The following is a 14,173-nucleotide window of genomic DNA, read 5'->3' on the forward strand; positions in this document are numbered from 1 at the left end:
TTTAGTATGAAACTTTAAATATATGTTAACAAATTTAGCTTTTGTTTTTTAAATGGTACATATTTATTATCAACAATGTCAAGTTATATTCAACAAAGTAGGCAAAGGACTTAAGAGACATTTCAACAAAGGTGATGTAAACAAGCACCTGAAAAGACATTCACCATCATTAGTGCCAGGGAAATGTAAGTCAAAACCACAGTGACACACCACTTCACACCTATTGGATGCCTGTTAAGTTAAAACAACAGGAAAATAAGTGGTGGTGAGGATGCAGAGAAATCGGGACCTTTGCACTTTGCTGGTGGGAATGTAAAATGGTACAGCTTCTGTAGAGAACAGTTTAACAGCTTCCAGAGGGTGGTGATGCTTACACGTCATTGGAAGTGTACTTAGTACCACTGAATTGTACACTAAAATTGGCTTAAGTGGCGATTTTTATGTTATGTGTATTTTACCACAATTAAGGGGAAAAAATGAAGGAATAGAGCAAAATACAAAGAAGAGATTGACAAATTGTTTTAAACCCAACTTTCTAGGAATAACCCATATGAACACTTGGTAATAATTCTAATACCTTATTCTGTGCTTTAAGCTTTTTGTTGAGAGATATTTCAGAAATTATCTCTAAGAAAAAAGTATAGATAATAGTATAAGCAACACTTGTGAGCATAGGCATGTTGAATTGTTTAACAGGAGCTATGACCTAGGCATGAGCAGGAGTGCTTTGTGCCTGCAAAGTTAACCAGCCTGTGCAGGTTTTAAACTTGCAACTGTGGCCTTGGATAAGATGGTCTAACCAAGCAACTTAGGCATTAAATGCTCACTAAATGAAGTGGGAAATTATGAAAAGCCACAGGTCACATCATTAAATGTCTCTGAAATAAGCACCATTACTCTCTGTTTATGTTATTTGGTAATGCTATTTATCTTACTTTAGTCTAATCCTAAATGTTATTGTACCAGTAAATGTTTTCCTTTTATTCTATTTCAAATGTTTCTGGATGTAACATTAAAAAAGAATATTGGTGTCCCAGCAGGTGTGTCTCGGTGTTTGAGCATCGACCTATGAACCAGATCATGGTCCTACTCCGGGTTGCAGGCTCAATCCCCAGTGGGGCATGCAGGAGGCAACCATTCTATGATTCTCTCTTATCATTGATATTTCTATATTTCTCTTCCTCTGCCTTCCTCTCTGAAATCAATAAAAATATCTTTAAAGAATACTGGTAACATATGCTTTTATAGATCACTGGAATATGTTTTTATGGAAAAGATGCAATAACATCAGTTGAATAACCTGCTGTAAATTTTATAAAGTTTAGAAAGTCAAGGGGCGCTTTGTTCCAGTTTGAACTCCATCTTTACCTTTTTCATAACTTTAGACTAACACACCATCATAAAGCACAAATAGCCGTTGACTATTTTACATATTTTCTAGTAAGGCAAAGTTAATATAAAGAGTTATAATATCCAATGAAATGACCAAAATGCAATTATTATTTGTCTCTCTTCCCCTACCTCATCAATTATAACACATATTATTTGTTTAGCAATTATAAATACAGAAATGTCAAAATTTCTAACCTTGCTCCACCACTTATTAGTTGTGTGACAATTTTTTAAACCTTTCTCAGCCTAAGTGTCCTCATCTGTAAAATAGACATAGTAATAAGGCCTACATCCTAGGTTTGTTATGAGAGGTCAGTGAATTAATATGGAAAACAACTCTTTAGAACAATGCATGCATACAAGTGCTCCATATATATAAGCTACTTTTATTATTATTGTGAGGATGATACGCCTTCTCTGTATTTAATCCTAAAATGAATATTGTGAGACCTGATAATATGATATACTTTCTTATATTAAGGATTTTATTTTTTGGAGATAATGTCAGAAATATGATTCATGAATGTGAGGTTCTAGCCTAATGGCCCTCCTGCTCCCCTGGCCCTGAGGTAGACCCTGATAAAATTTCTGTAATAAACTCTAAGTTCATTTGGAACCTGAGTGGGGGGAAAAAGACACCACACAAATGAAAGACTTCATTGAGACGAAATAATCTGAACTGAGCCCTGAAAGATAGGATTTGTAAAGATGAGGGGAAGGGATGTAAGGAGGGACGGCGAATCAGCCTATACTATGTGCTTCACAACCTTTCTTTTCCGTCCTCATGACAGCCTGTCAGGTCAGGTCACACCTAGTATTTACCAATCAGGTATTTAAAATCCTCTCTAGCCCACAGTCATTCTTATTTCCACACTATGCTGCTTCTTTGACAATTAAAGGTTATATTCTGTGTCTTGGCCAATTATATGCTTTTAAATATCCCATTAGTTTTTAGTGGCTAGTTGTTTTTGCTTTTTCCCCCCTTAGTTGTCATATTTGCAAATACGAAATTGCAAATTGTATGTTTGCTTTTTAATTTAAGTTTTGCTGATTGGTGTTCTTTCATCATTTCACGCAGGTGTAATGTCTTTGCTGAGGCCTCTTCTTCTGGACGTGGTCCCAACAATTCAGCAGACTGCTGCTCTGGCTCTCGGGAGACTGGCTAATTATAATGACGACCTAGCGGAAGCAGTTGTCAAGGGCGACATTCTCCCACAGCTTGTTTATTCATTGGCAGAACAGAACGTAAGAACTTTTTAAAAACAAGTTATGTTTTTTACTTTAAAAATTTGATATTTTGGGTACATCTGCAAGCTTGTAGGCATTAGAATTATTAAGATGTTAATGCACATTACATTCAATTATTTGAACTGAACATAATATCTTTAGAGCATTCTACTTGAGGTTTTTTTACCATAATTGTTAATATAAAGAGAAAGAGATTTTAAAACTTAATGGAATTATACATCAAGCAGTATTTCTGTGTGTGGGAGTGTTAAAATTATAGGATCAGTCTTAGGTATATAAAGCCTTAGGCAAACAAAAAGTTGTTTACAGAAATCTTTATAAACAAGTGAAATTTGGTTAATGGCAACTGTCAGGAATTGCTTTAAAGCGAGGGGAGATAAGCATCCAAAAAGAAGGAGAATGTATTTAATGGAAGGTTTGATAAAGCTTTTTACCAAGTATGCAAGCATGTCAGGCCTTTTAAGGCTCTGTAGTTAGTAGTGACTATTAAAATCCAAGGAATTGTCTATGAATTTGAAAATTCCACAACATAAAAAGTTAAGATAATGATGAGAGAGAATGCTGGGCATCTTCACCTGGAGGGAGCAAGCTTGCCGGGGTAGACTGAGGGCTCCGGGAAAGTGACTCCTGAACTGTACCTTCAAGGATAAGGAGTAGAACAAAAGGGAGATTCAGAGCCTAGCTTTGTGGGGTCACAGGATCCTTGAGATCCAGATGAAGGCTGGACACACATACACACCGCAACCCCCCCGCCCAAAGATACATATACCATCCCCAAAAGACCTTTGAACTCACACTCCCCATTGACCTTCACATCCACTCTACACACACACACACACACACACAAATAAAAATAAATAAAATAAAAAATTTTAAAAAAATTTTAAAAAGTTAAAATAGCTTAAGGTAATGTATCACCATTATTTTTACACAATTATAAAACAATCTGTAGAAAGCTACTTTAAAACTCTAGTCTAATTTTTATAATAAATTAGTAACTATTTGGTTACTGACATAAAATTAGACTTTACAACAAATACTTAAATACCTACATATGTTACATTTAAGAAACTAAAGAAAAACATGAAATTAAAGCATCATTACTAAGTAGCATATTTCTTTTTTTGTTTTGTTTTGTTAATCCTCACCCGAGAATATTTTTTCCATTGATTCTCAGTGGAAGGGAGGGAGGAGTGGGAGAGAGAGAGAGAAAGGAGGGAGAGACTATCATCAATGTGAGAAAGAGACATCAATTGGTTGCCTCCCACACGTACCCAATCAGGACCGGAGATTGAACCTACAACCCAGGCACGTGCCCCTGACCAGAACTGAGCCTGCTACTCTCCCCTGCTCCAGAGCTCTAACCACTTAGCGCACCAGCCAGGGCTAGCAGATGGCTTATATCATCAATATATACCAGGTTTTGAGCTATAATATTAAAAACATACTTGGTATATTTTCTCTCTTATAAATTTTTTGCATCTTAATATTTTAGCCTAAGTAAATGGAATGCTTTCAAAACAGGTGCTATGACACCCAGTCACTTTTTAGTAGTCACTGTAAAGAAACAGAAACAGAATCTAAAATATGGGGTTAACTTGGTTTTGTTAAAAGGAAGAGTTAGGAGACCATTGCTGTGTCATTATGTGAACCATAAAACCACAGTGAGTGTTACAGCTAAATACTTCCTAAGCATTTAATTTTCTTAGCTATATAAAGAAAATCAAGTTTCAGTTTTATTTCTTAACCTTATAAAGTTTATATGTAGAAAATATTATAAATATGAAGCATTCACATAATATTGTCATTTGTATTTATCTTTTTAAAAAAGCATTTCTAAAAAGGGATAAATACCATATTCCATTGTTTGACTAGATTATTTTCCAGGAAAAGTGTTTTTTTTTAATATATATACAAATATTTTAGAGAGGGGGAACGGAGAGCGTGAGAGAAACATCAATGTGACAGTGAAACATTAATTGGCTGCCTCGTGTACGCCCCCTACTGGGGACCAAGCCCACAACCGACTGGGAATCGATCAGCAACCTTTCGGTGCACCTGACAACACCCAACCAACTAAGCCATACTGGCCAGGGCTGCCAGAAAAAGTGTTAAAATGTCATGAATGTTTTGCCTTTAAATTTAGGACACCAGAAAGATTATTTGAAGTTATGAAAGGCCTACCAGCCTTAGAGACTCAGGGCAAGTAAAGGAAACGAATTTGCCAGTTGACAGTTTAGTTTTACATGCTAACAACCCAAGAGCTCTCATGCGTCAAACAAATACCTTCAGTGTAATGCAGATACATTAAAATCTCAGTATTTTATGAATTTGTAGGAGATAAAATTTGCAGGAAGTAAAATATTTTATAAAATTATGTTTTAGAATAAAACATTTTAAATGCAATATGACTTACATTGTTTTTGTTTAGATACTGAACGAAAGCAATGGGGAACATCAAAAAATTAAAATGATGCTGCAGGATGTTTTTCTTCAGCATTTAAGAGTTTTTGATCTTTATTATATTAATGTTATTATTACGTTGGTTTTGGTCTTTTTAAACTTTCATTATGTAAGTGCTCAATTCACTTTGCACTTTACCTATTTCATCCTTGTAGCGTTTCTACAAGAAAGCGGCTGCCTTTGTGTTGCGAGCAGTTGCTAAGCACTCTCCCCAGCTAGCTCAGGCCATCGTTGATTGTGGAGCACTGGATACACTGGTGATATGCTTGGAAGATTTTGACCCTGGAGTCAAAGAATCTGCAGCCTGGGCTCTTGGATATATTGCAAGACATAATGCAGGTAATGGGGCATATTTTAAAGTGGGGCTATTTAAGTATATATTTACTAGGTAAATCTGGTTTTGCTTAGTAAAGCATAAGTGAGGTTTTAATGATACTTCTATACATTATGGGAGATAAGCTTTGAATGATGCCCAAGTTATTGGGATTACAAATTCACACAAAAAATCAATACATTCCAGTCTTATCTTAGTTAGAAGAGAAATTTGTAGACAGAAACAGAAAGGGGATGGGGTGGGAAATGGGACAAATGAGATATTCATTCTCAAAGACCTTGATAAATTGGTTCAGTTAAGAATTATTTTAGGTTGTCACCTCTCAGGGTACGTTGAGTCTTCACTCTTCCTCCTAACCCAGGGTATTCCAAATCAGTCAGGGCCATATCATATGAGTGAGTAATGTTGAAGAGATATGGACTTAACTTTCTAGAACATGATTGTATTCAGCCCACACTGGGCAGGAAGGAGGAGAAAGAGAAGGATCACCTTCTCTTATAAACTGATAGCTCAGTGCCTGCACTTCTCGTGTGAAGGCTGTGCTGACACACCTAATTAGTAAAAAATATACAGGGACCAAATTGCTCCTACCACTTTATAGAAGTTGCTAAATAACATAAACAAATAACACAAGAATATGCAGTTTAACTAACATGTAAAAGTGATCACTTTGCTAGTTATCAAGAACTGCATATTAAAACATTGGTGCAAATGTCTTTTCCCACCTGTTTTTACTTGGCGGGGAAAGAGGAAAGCAGAACTATAGGCAAGTGATTAAGAGCACTGTGGCATTAGACAGGACCCGAGTTTGAGTCCAAGTTCTCTCACTTAGCTGCTATGTGACATTGGATATGGCTTTTAACTTTCTGAACCTTTATTTCCTCATGTGCTACAAGAGAGTAACTACTTCAGAGTTATTCAAGATTTGTTGTGAGGATGAAAATACATGGTCAATGCTTCATAAATGAAAGATATTGGTATAAATATTGAAGGTTAGAGAGGACTTGATAATGTGTATGCCCTACAAATTGTGTCAACATGTGGAAAGTTGTTTGGTGAAACTAATCTAAGTCACAAAAGAGTTTATGGTTACTCTAAAAAGCCTACTTTGGGAATTCATCCTAAGGAAAGAATTTCACAGAATGAAAAACTATATTCGCAAAATTGTAGATAGGGTGGCTGAGTTGGTTGGAGTGTCACATCCTACACCAAAAGGTTGGGGTTCAATTCCTAGTCAGAGAGCATACCTACAGTTCGAATTCCATCCCCAGTTAGGGCACCTACAGAAGGCAACCGATCGATGTGTCTCTCTCTCTCAAATCAATAGAAACATATCCTCCAGTGAGGATTGTTTAAAAAGTGTTATTTTTATAGCTGTTATTCTTGGACACACAAATAAATCAAAGTGTCTATTCAAAAGATGTTTATTTCTGAGAAGTAAAATGGTTATGATAAATTTATTCCTTACCTAAATATTAACATTTATATTTTTAGAGTATGTTTAGTTGTAGACTATGTTTTGAAAGTATTTTTATATGTACAATAAAAATGCACCTTTTTATTTTGTATAAAGTTTGTTTGTTTTTTAATCTTGGGATTTTTTTAGAGAGAGAGGAAGGGAAAGGGATAAAGAGAAACATGATCAACCGAGGACCCAACCTGAAACCTGGGCATGTGCTCTGACTGGAATTGAACCGGTGACCTTCCAGTGCATGGGTAGATACTCACACTGGCCAGGGCCTTAAAAAAATCTTTTTAAAATACTGTAAGATGAAGAGATTTTAAAAATCGACATTATTAGCACAAGATTCATGTTAATCTTTACTCATGTAAATAGTACAAAATACTGCCTAATTAGTGTGGTTGGTAAATTTTTGGTCTCTGTTATTGTAAACCATGAATAAGATGCTTGCTTACTAGAAGTGCAGAATTGTCAGAGCTTCAACAGCTGGCATCTGCTTACTCTCTTAAAAACAAAACAAAAACAAGCCATTTTAGCCTAATCTACCTCAAACGTGTTCATGTAAATGGAGGGCCATCTATTGACCTGTATTCTTTTCAGCTCCAGATTGGTCCACACGGTTTATGAAACAAATACAGATGTCTAGACAGTGAACTACCTCCCTTTTTTTTCTTTGCTGTATCTGTCAGGGAGAAGAATGGCTTGCACAAGGGTCAGCCACCCATACTCACTTCCTTTTCTTGGACCCACAGAACTGTCACAAGCTGTGGTGGATGCGGGAGCAGTTCCTCTGTTAGTGCTTTGTATCCAGGAGCCAGAAATTGCTTTGAAAAGGATTGCTGCTTCAGACCTCAGTGATATTTCAAAGCATTCACCAGAGTTAGCACAGACAGTAGTGGATGCAGGAGCTATTGCTCACTTAGCTCAGATGATTCTGAACCCGGATGCTAAATTGAAGGTATTTAAAAATAAGTTAAAAAACAGACTTCTGTTAATCGAAGAAAATGGAAAATGAGTACAGATTAATGTATTTTCAAAAATAATTTATAAATTATCATTGAAAACAGATATGACTATGTTATGTATTTGGTCTTTTCATATGTGAAAAATATGCTGTAAGGATTACATAATAAAGACATGATTGGGGAAAATATGTGCAATGCTAAAAAGTAGAAGTAGCATCAGTATTAACATTAATCACTAAAATAAGGAATCACAGAATGATTGAATCTCAGAGTGGGAAGGCACCTAAAGGTTTTCTAGCTCACCACTATATTTGTTTATTATGAAAATTGTCATATATTTATGTTTATCTTTTTTATAGGTTCCTAAATCTGATTTTCAGTTAATAGTCTCCAATTATACTTTTATATGCTAATAGTTATATCTTTAATATTTTAAAATTGTTAATGTTAACCAAGCAATAGAAAGTTCTTTGAAATATTATTGGCATCATGCCAAACATAAGATGTTCATTCTGCCTGATTTTTTTAAATCATTTTTTTAACATATTTTATTGATTTTTTTTACAGGGAGGAAGAGAGAGGGATAGAGAGTTAGAAATATCAATGAGAGAGAAACATCTATCAGCTGCCTCCTGCACACCCCTCACTGGGAATGTGCCCGAAACTAAGGTACATGCCCTTGACCAGAATCGAACTTGGGACCCTTGAGTCCGCAGGCTGACGCTCTATCCACTGAGCCAAACCGGTCAGGTTGCCTGATTTTTTTTTGTACTGTATTAAGTACAAAAGTTTAAGTATTAAATTTAAGTATTACATAATTAAGAAATAGTATTTATCCAGAGGTCATATTCTTGATCATCTGTGATAGAGATTTAAATAGACCACAGAAAACTATGACATTTAATGTGGAAATTAGGGAATTCAAGAAATTGAGTATTTAGGTTTAAGACTAGGATGTGAATGTCTCAAGACTCAGAAATCTTATGTTATGTTACATATGTAGTTGTTTTTTCTTTTTATAAAGGAATTTGTATTAAGCTGCTTAAATTATATCTGATCTCTGCAGTGGACTCCATGTAATGCTTTGTTTCATTTGGTTTTTGCTCAATAGCGTCAGGTCCTTTCAGCTCTCAGTCAGATTGCAAAACATTCTGTGGATCTGGCCGAAATGGTGGTTGAAGCAGAGATTTTTCCAGTTGTACTTACCTGCCTGAAGGACAAAGATGAATATGTGAAGAAAAATGCTTCTACTTTAATTCGAGAGATTGCAAAACATACACCCGAGGTAAAAAAAAAAAAAAAAAAAAGCCCAGGTGCTGCGCCACATGATTTGGTTAGGGCAGGGCTTCTCATTGTGAGCACTGTGCACAGTTTGCACTAGATAATTATTTGCTGTGGGGGACTGTCCTGTCCTTTCACTAAAATTTAAAGTCCTCATTCTTTATTTCACCTAACATCTTCACTTGCTTGAAATTTTTTATAATTGAAGTGTAATAATCAGCTAGTAACCACTGTTTGCAAAGGGGGATAATTAAGCTAAGATATTTCAAGTCTGACATTGTCATTCAGCATTCAATGAGTAATCTGCTTCATACTCACTAATTGTGATTGGGGCTTTCAGTAGTTAGCAAGTTAGGAACTAGCCCTAGATTATTAGTGTCTGGGTGAGAAATTTTGACATCTATTAGAATAGGGATAAAAGTTGTGCCATCAGTGCATGAAAATTGAAGCACAGCATAAACTCCACACAGTGACTATATTTGTACATTCAAAATTGGATTAATTATAGATCAATGGAACAGAACAGAGAACCCAGAAATTGACCCACGCCACTATGCTCAATTAATATTTGACAAAGGAGATAAGAGCATACATTGAAGCAGAGACAGTCTCTTCAATAAATGGTGTTGGGAAAATTGGACAGACACATGCCAAAAAAATGAAACTAGACCACCAGCTTACACTATACACAAGAATAAACTCAAAATGGATAAAAGACTTAAATGTAAGACGTGAAACCATAAAAGTCCTCGAAGAAACCATAGGCACCAAAATCTCAGACATCTCTCATAGCAATATGTTTACCGATATATCTCCTAGGATAATGGAAATTAAGGAGAAAATAAATGGGACTACGTGAAAATAAAGTTTCTGCACAGCAAAAGAAACTATCATCAAAATAACAAGAGACCCCACTACATGGGAGAACATATTTGCCAATGATACCTGGTAAGGGGTTAATCTCCAAAATATATAGAGAATTCATACAACTTAACAAAAGGAAGACAAACAATCCAAGTAAAAAATGGGCAAAGACCTAAATAGATACTTCTCCAAAGTGGACTTACAGAAAGCTAAGAGACACATGAAAAATGCTCAAAGTCACTAATCATCCAAGAGATGCAAATCAAAACAACAATGAGGTAACATCTCCCACCTGTCACAATGGCTATCATCAACAAATCAACCAACGACAAGTGCTGGAGAGGTTGTGGAGAAAAGGAAACCCTCGTACACTGCTGGTGGGAATGCAGACTGGTGCAGCCACTGTGAAAGACAGTATGGAGTTTCCTCAAAAAGTTAAAAATGGAACTCCCATTTGACCCAGTGATCCCACTTCTAGGAATATATCCTAAGAAACCTGAAACACTCATCAGAAAGAATATATGCACTCCTATGTTCATAGCAGCACAATTTATAATAGTTACGACTTGGAAACTGCCTAAGTGCCCATCAGCAAATGAGTGGATAAAAACACTATGGTACAAGAGAAACCAAGATGGCGGCATAGGTAAACACCGGAAATTGCTGCCTCGCACAACCACTTCAAAAATACAACTAAAAGACAAAACGGACATCATCCAGAACCACAGGAAGGCTGGCTGAATGGAAATTCTACAACTAGAAGGAAAGAGAAAAGCACTGAGACTCAGAGGAGGTTCGGAAGTAAAGTGCAGAGTTACGGAGGCGCACTCGGAAAGGGCTAGCAGCTGAGGATGCGGTGGATGTGGAGAGGGCTGGCAGCTGAGGACGCGGTTGTCTTTTTCAATTGGGAGGGAGTCTCAAGCTCCTGATTAATCTGAATTCCAGTTCCGGATGAGTCTCTGGGGACCCAGACTCATACGGGGAGAAACTGGACTGTCTGGCATCAGGCAGAACTTGAGGGCGGCTTTCTCTCAGAGGTGCTTGCAGCAATTACCGGGACACTGAGACACGGGGCCTCTTAGGGTAGGACTGGGGAGCAGCCATAGCTGCTTGCTCCGCCCTGTTGATCCCCTGAGACCCCACCCCACACACGCTGTGCACAGAGGCTTTTGCATATGAAAGGCCTGGCCCTTTGCAACCTGAAAATTACCTAACAAACTGCAGCTGAATCAGAGAGGCCCAGCACTTCCAAAAGAAGATCCAAGGCCCCACAGCAGCTTGCATTGCTTCACAACTGGGCACCTCCAAACCCCAAACAAAGAAGAGGAATCTCTCCATAGCTCCTGCTGGGTAGCCTCAGGCAGAGGCTAAATTAGCACCTCCTTAGAGATCCAAGAGCCAGTGTACCCAGTGGTCAGAGTGGGACCATCCAGATTAAAACTTCTCAGATCCATAAGGGAGACACTCAGGGGGCAGACTCAGTGAGCACCAAAGCCCCACTGAAGCAAGTCTTGCCCCAGAAGGGTGTCTTCAGCACAGAAGTTCTCCCACTGCAGACACAGCTGATTCTCACAGCCAATTGGCTTGGAGGTCAATTCCTCCCAGTGATACCAACAACAATCCAGACTTAACTACAACAAGACTGTGCACAAAGCCCACAAAGGGGTGCACCAAGAGTGTCCACCTCAGGTAATTGGGGAGGCTGAGCCACTGGGCCCTATAGGACACCTAGCACACAAAGCCACTCTATCAACACAGGGAAGCATAAAAAATGTGGAGACAAAGAAACAGGTCACAAATGACAGAAATGGAGGAAAGCAAACTACTGGATATAGAGTTCAAAACCACACTTTTAAGGTTTTTCAAGAATTTTCTAGAAACCGCCTATAAATTTAGTGAGACTCTCAAGAAATCTAGTGAGACCGCCGATAAATTTAGTGAGACCCTCAAGAAATCTAGTGAGACCCTCGAGGTTATGAAAAAGGACCAACTAGAAATTAAGCATACACTGACCGAAATAAAGGATATTATGCAGAGTTCCAACAGCAGACTAGAGGATCGCAAGAATCAAGTCAAAGATCTGAAATACGAAGAAACAAAAAACATCCAACCAGAAAAACAAAAAGAAAAAAGAATCCAAAAATATGAAGATAGTGTAAGGAGCCTCTGGGACAACCTCAAGCGTACCAACATCCGAATTATGGGGGTGCCAGAAGAAGAGAGAGAGCAAGATATTGAAAACCTATTTGAAGAAATAATGGCAGAAAACTTCCCCTACCTGGTGAAAGAAATAGACTTACAAGTCCAGGAAGCGCAGAGAACCCCAAACAAAAGGAATCCAAAGAGGACCACACCAAGACACATCATAATTAAAATGCCAAGAGCAAAAGACAAAGAGAGAATCTTAAAAGCAGCAAGAGAAAAACAATCAGTTACCTCCAAGGGAGTACCCATACGATTGTCAGCTGATTTCTCAACAGAAACTATGCAGGCCAGAAGGGAGTGGCAAGAAATATTTAAAGTGATGACTAGCAAGAACCTACAACCAAGATTACTTTACCCAGCAAAGCTATCATTCAGAATTGAAGGTCAGATAAAGAGCTTCACAGATAAGAAAAAGCTAAAGGAGTTCATCACCACCAAACCAGTATTATATGAAATGCTGAAAGGTATCCTTTAAGAAGGGGAAGAAGAAGAAAAAGGTAAAGATACAAATTATGAACAACAAATACACATCTATCAACAAGTGAATCTAAAAATCAAGTGAATAAATAATCTGATGAACAGAATAAACCGGTGAATATAAAAGAATCAGGGGCATAGAAAGGGAGTGGACTGACTATTCTTGGGGGGGAAAGGGTGTGGGGGGTGTGGGAAGAGACTGGACAAAATTCGTACACCTATGGATGAGAACAGTGGGTGGCGGGGGTAAGGGCAGAGGGTGGGGTGGGAACCGGGTAGAGGGGAGCTATGGGGGGGAAAAAGAGGAACAACTGTAATAATCTGAACAATAAAGATTTGATTTAAAAAAACACTATGGTGCATTTACACAATGGAATACTACTCAGCAATAAAAAAGAAAGAATTCTCACCATTTGCTACAGCATGGATTGACCTGGAGAGTATTATGCTAAGCGAAATAAGCCAATCAGAGAAAGATAAGTATCACATGATCTCACTCATATGTGGACTCTAATGAACCAAATAAACTGATGATCAAAAATAGACCCAGAGTCATAGAAGCATGAACAGACTGTTGAACCTCAAAGGAAAGTCAGGGGAGGGTGAGTGGAAGAGATCAGCCAGTGAACGTGTATGCATATATGCATAACCCATAGACACAGACAATGGGGTGGTGAGGGCCTGGGGGTGGGGGGCGGGGGGGGTGGGAGAAGGAAGGGAGTGGGCTGGAAGAGGTTAATGGGGGGAAAAAGACCTATGTAATATTTTCAACAATAAAGATTAAAAGAAAAAAAATCAATGGAAAAATATCCTTGGGTGAGGATTGACAAAAAAAATTGGATTACTTTATTTGTATGTTTTTAATAAGTATAGTAATTTCATTAAATCGTATTTCAAATTTTACCAGGTGTTTTCAGGTCCTAAGTAAAAATGTTTGACAACAGTAATGTTTAAAGATCATCTTACGCTTCACAGTCACCTTCCTTTCCCACAGCTCTCGCAGCTGATAGTGAACGCGGGAGGAGTCGCGGCCGTGATTGACTGCATCGGGTCTTGCAAAGGAAACATACGGCTGCCTGGCATCATGATGCTTGGTTATGTGGCGGCTCATTCTGAGAACCTGGCGATGGCGGTGATCATTAGCAAGGTTTGTTCTTGCTTGGTTTTCTTCTAGTTATTGCAGTGAGATATTCTAAGACAGACCATAGTAATACTCTCCCACCGATTATAAAATGTAACTGACCAGAAAGAAAGAAACCTGGAGAATTATTCAGGGTTCATCAGTAAGTTTCCAAAAGCAGTGCTTGAAGTAAGGTTTACTTTTTGGCAGTTTAAAGTTTTATTCAGTATTTAATATCTACAAAATAGCAATACCTTAAGTATTAGTGTTACCTTTATTGACATATTCAGTGTATTTGTATCCTGAAGGATTGCCTATATATTTACAAACATGTGAAGCATACTTTGACTAAAGACTGTTGT

General features: G+C 37.6%; 1 protein-coding gene across 5 annotated transcripts in view; it reads left to right on the forward strand.

The window, feature by feature from the left end:
* SPAG6 (sperm associated antigen 6) overlaps positions 1-14,173 on the forward strand; it is a 53,745-nt gene that overhangs the window by 17,844 nt on the left and 21,728 nt on the right. For all 5 annotated transcript variants that reach the window (XM_070428300.1, XM_070428303.1, XM_070428299.1 and 2 more), the window contains 5 exons: positions 2,471-2,637; positions 5,259-5,442; positions 7,652-7,857; positions 8,976-9,149; positions 13,686-13,838. In XM_070428300.1, coding sequence (XP_070284401.1) covers positions 2,471-2,637; positions 5,259-5,442; positions 7,652-7,857; positions 8,976-9,149; positions 13,686-13,838 — 884 coding nt within the window. The remainder of the gene's footprint in view (positions 1-2,470; positions 2,638-5,258; positions 5,443-7,651; positions 7,858-8,975; positions 9,150-13,685; positions 13,839-14,173) is intronic.

This window comes from Myotis yumanensis, unplaced genomic scaffold (assembly GCF_028538775.1).
Source record: "Myotis yumanensis isolate MYYU_CA2020_CCGP unplaced genomic scaffold, mMyoYum1.0.hap1 SCAF_1, whole genome shotgun sequence".
In the NCBI taxonomy this organism is placed as follows: Eukaryota; Metazoa; Chordata; class Mammalia; order Chiroptera; family Vespertilionidae; genus Myotis; species Myotis yumanensis.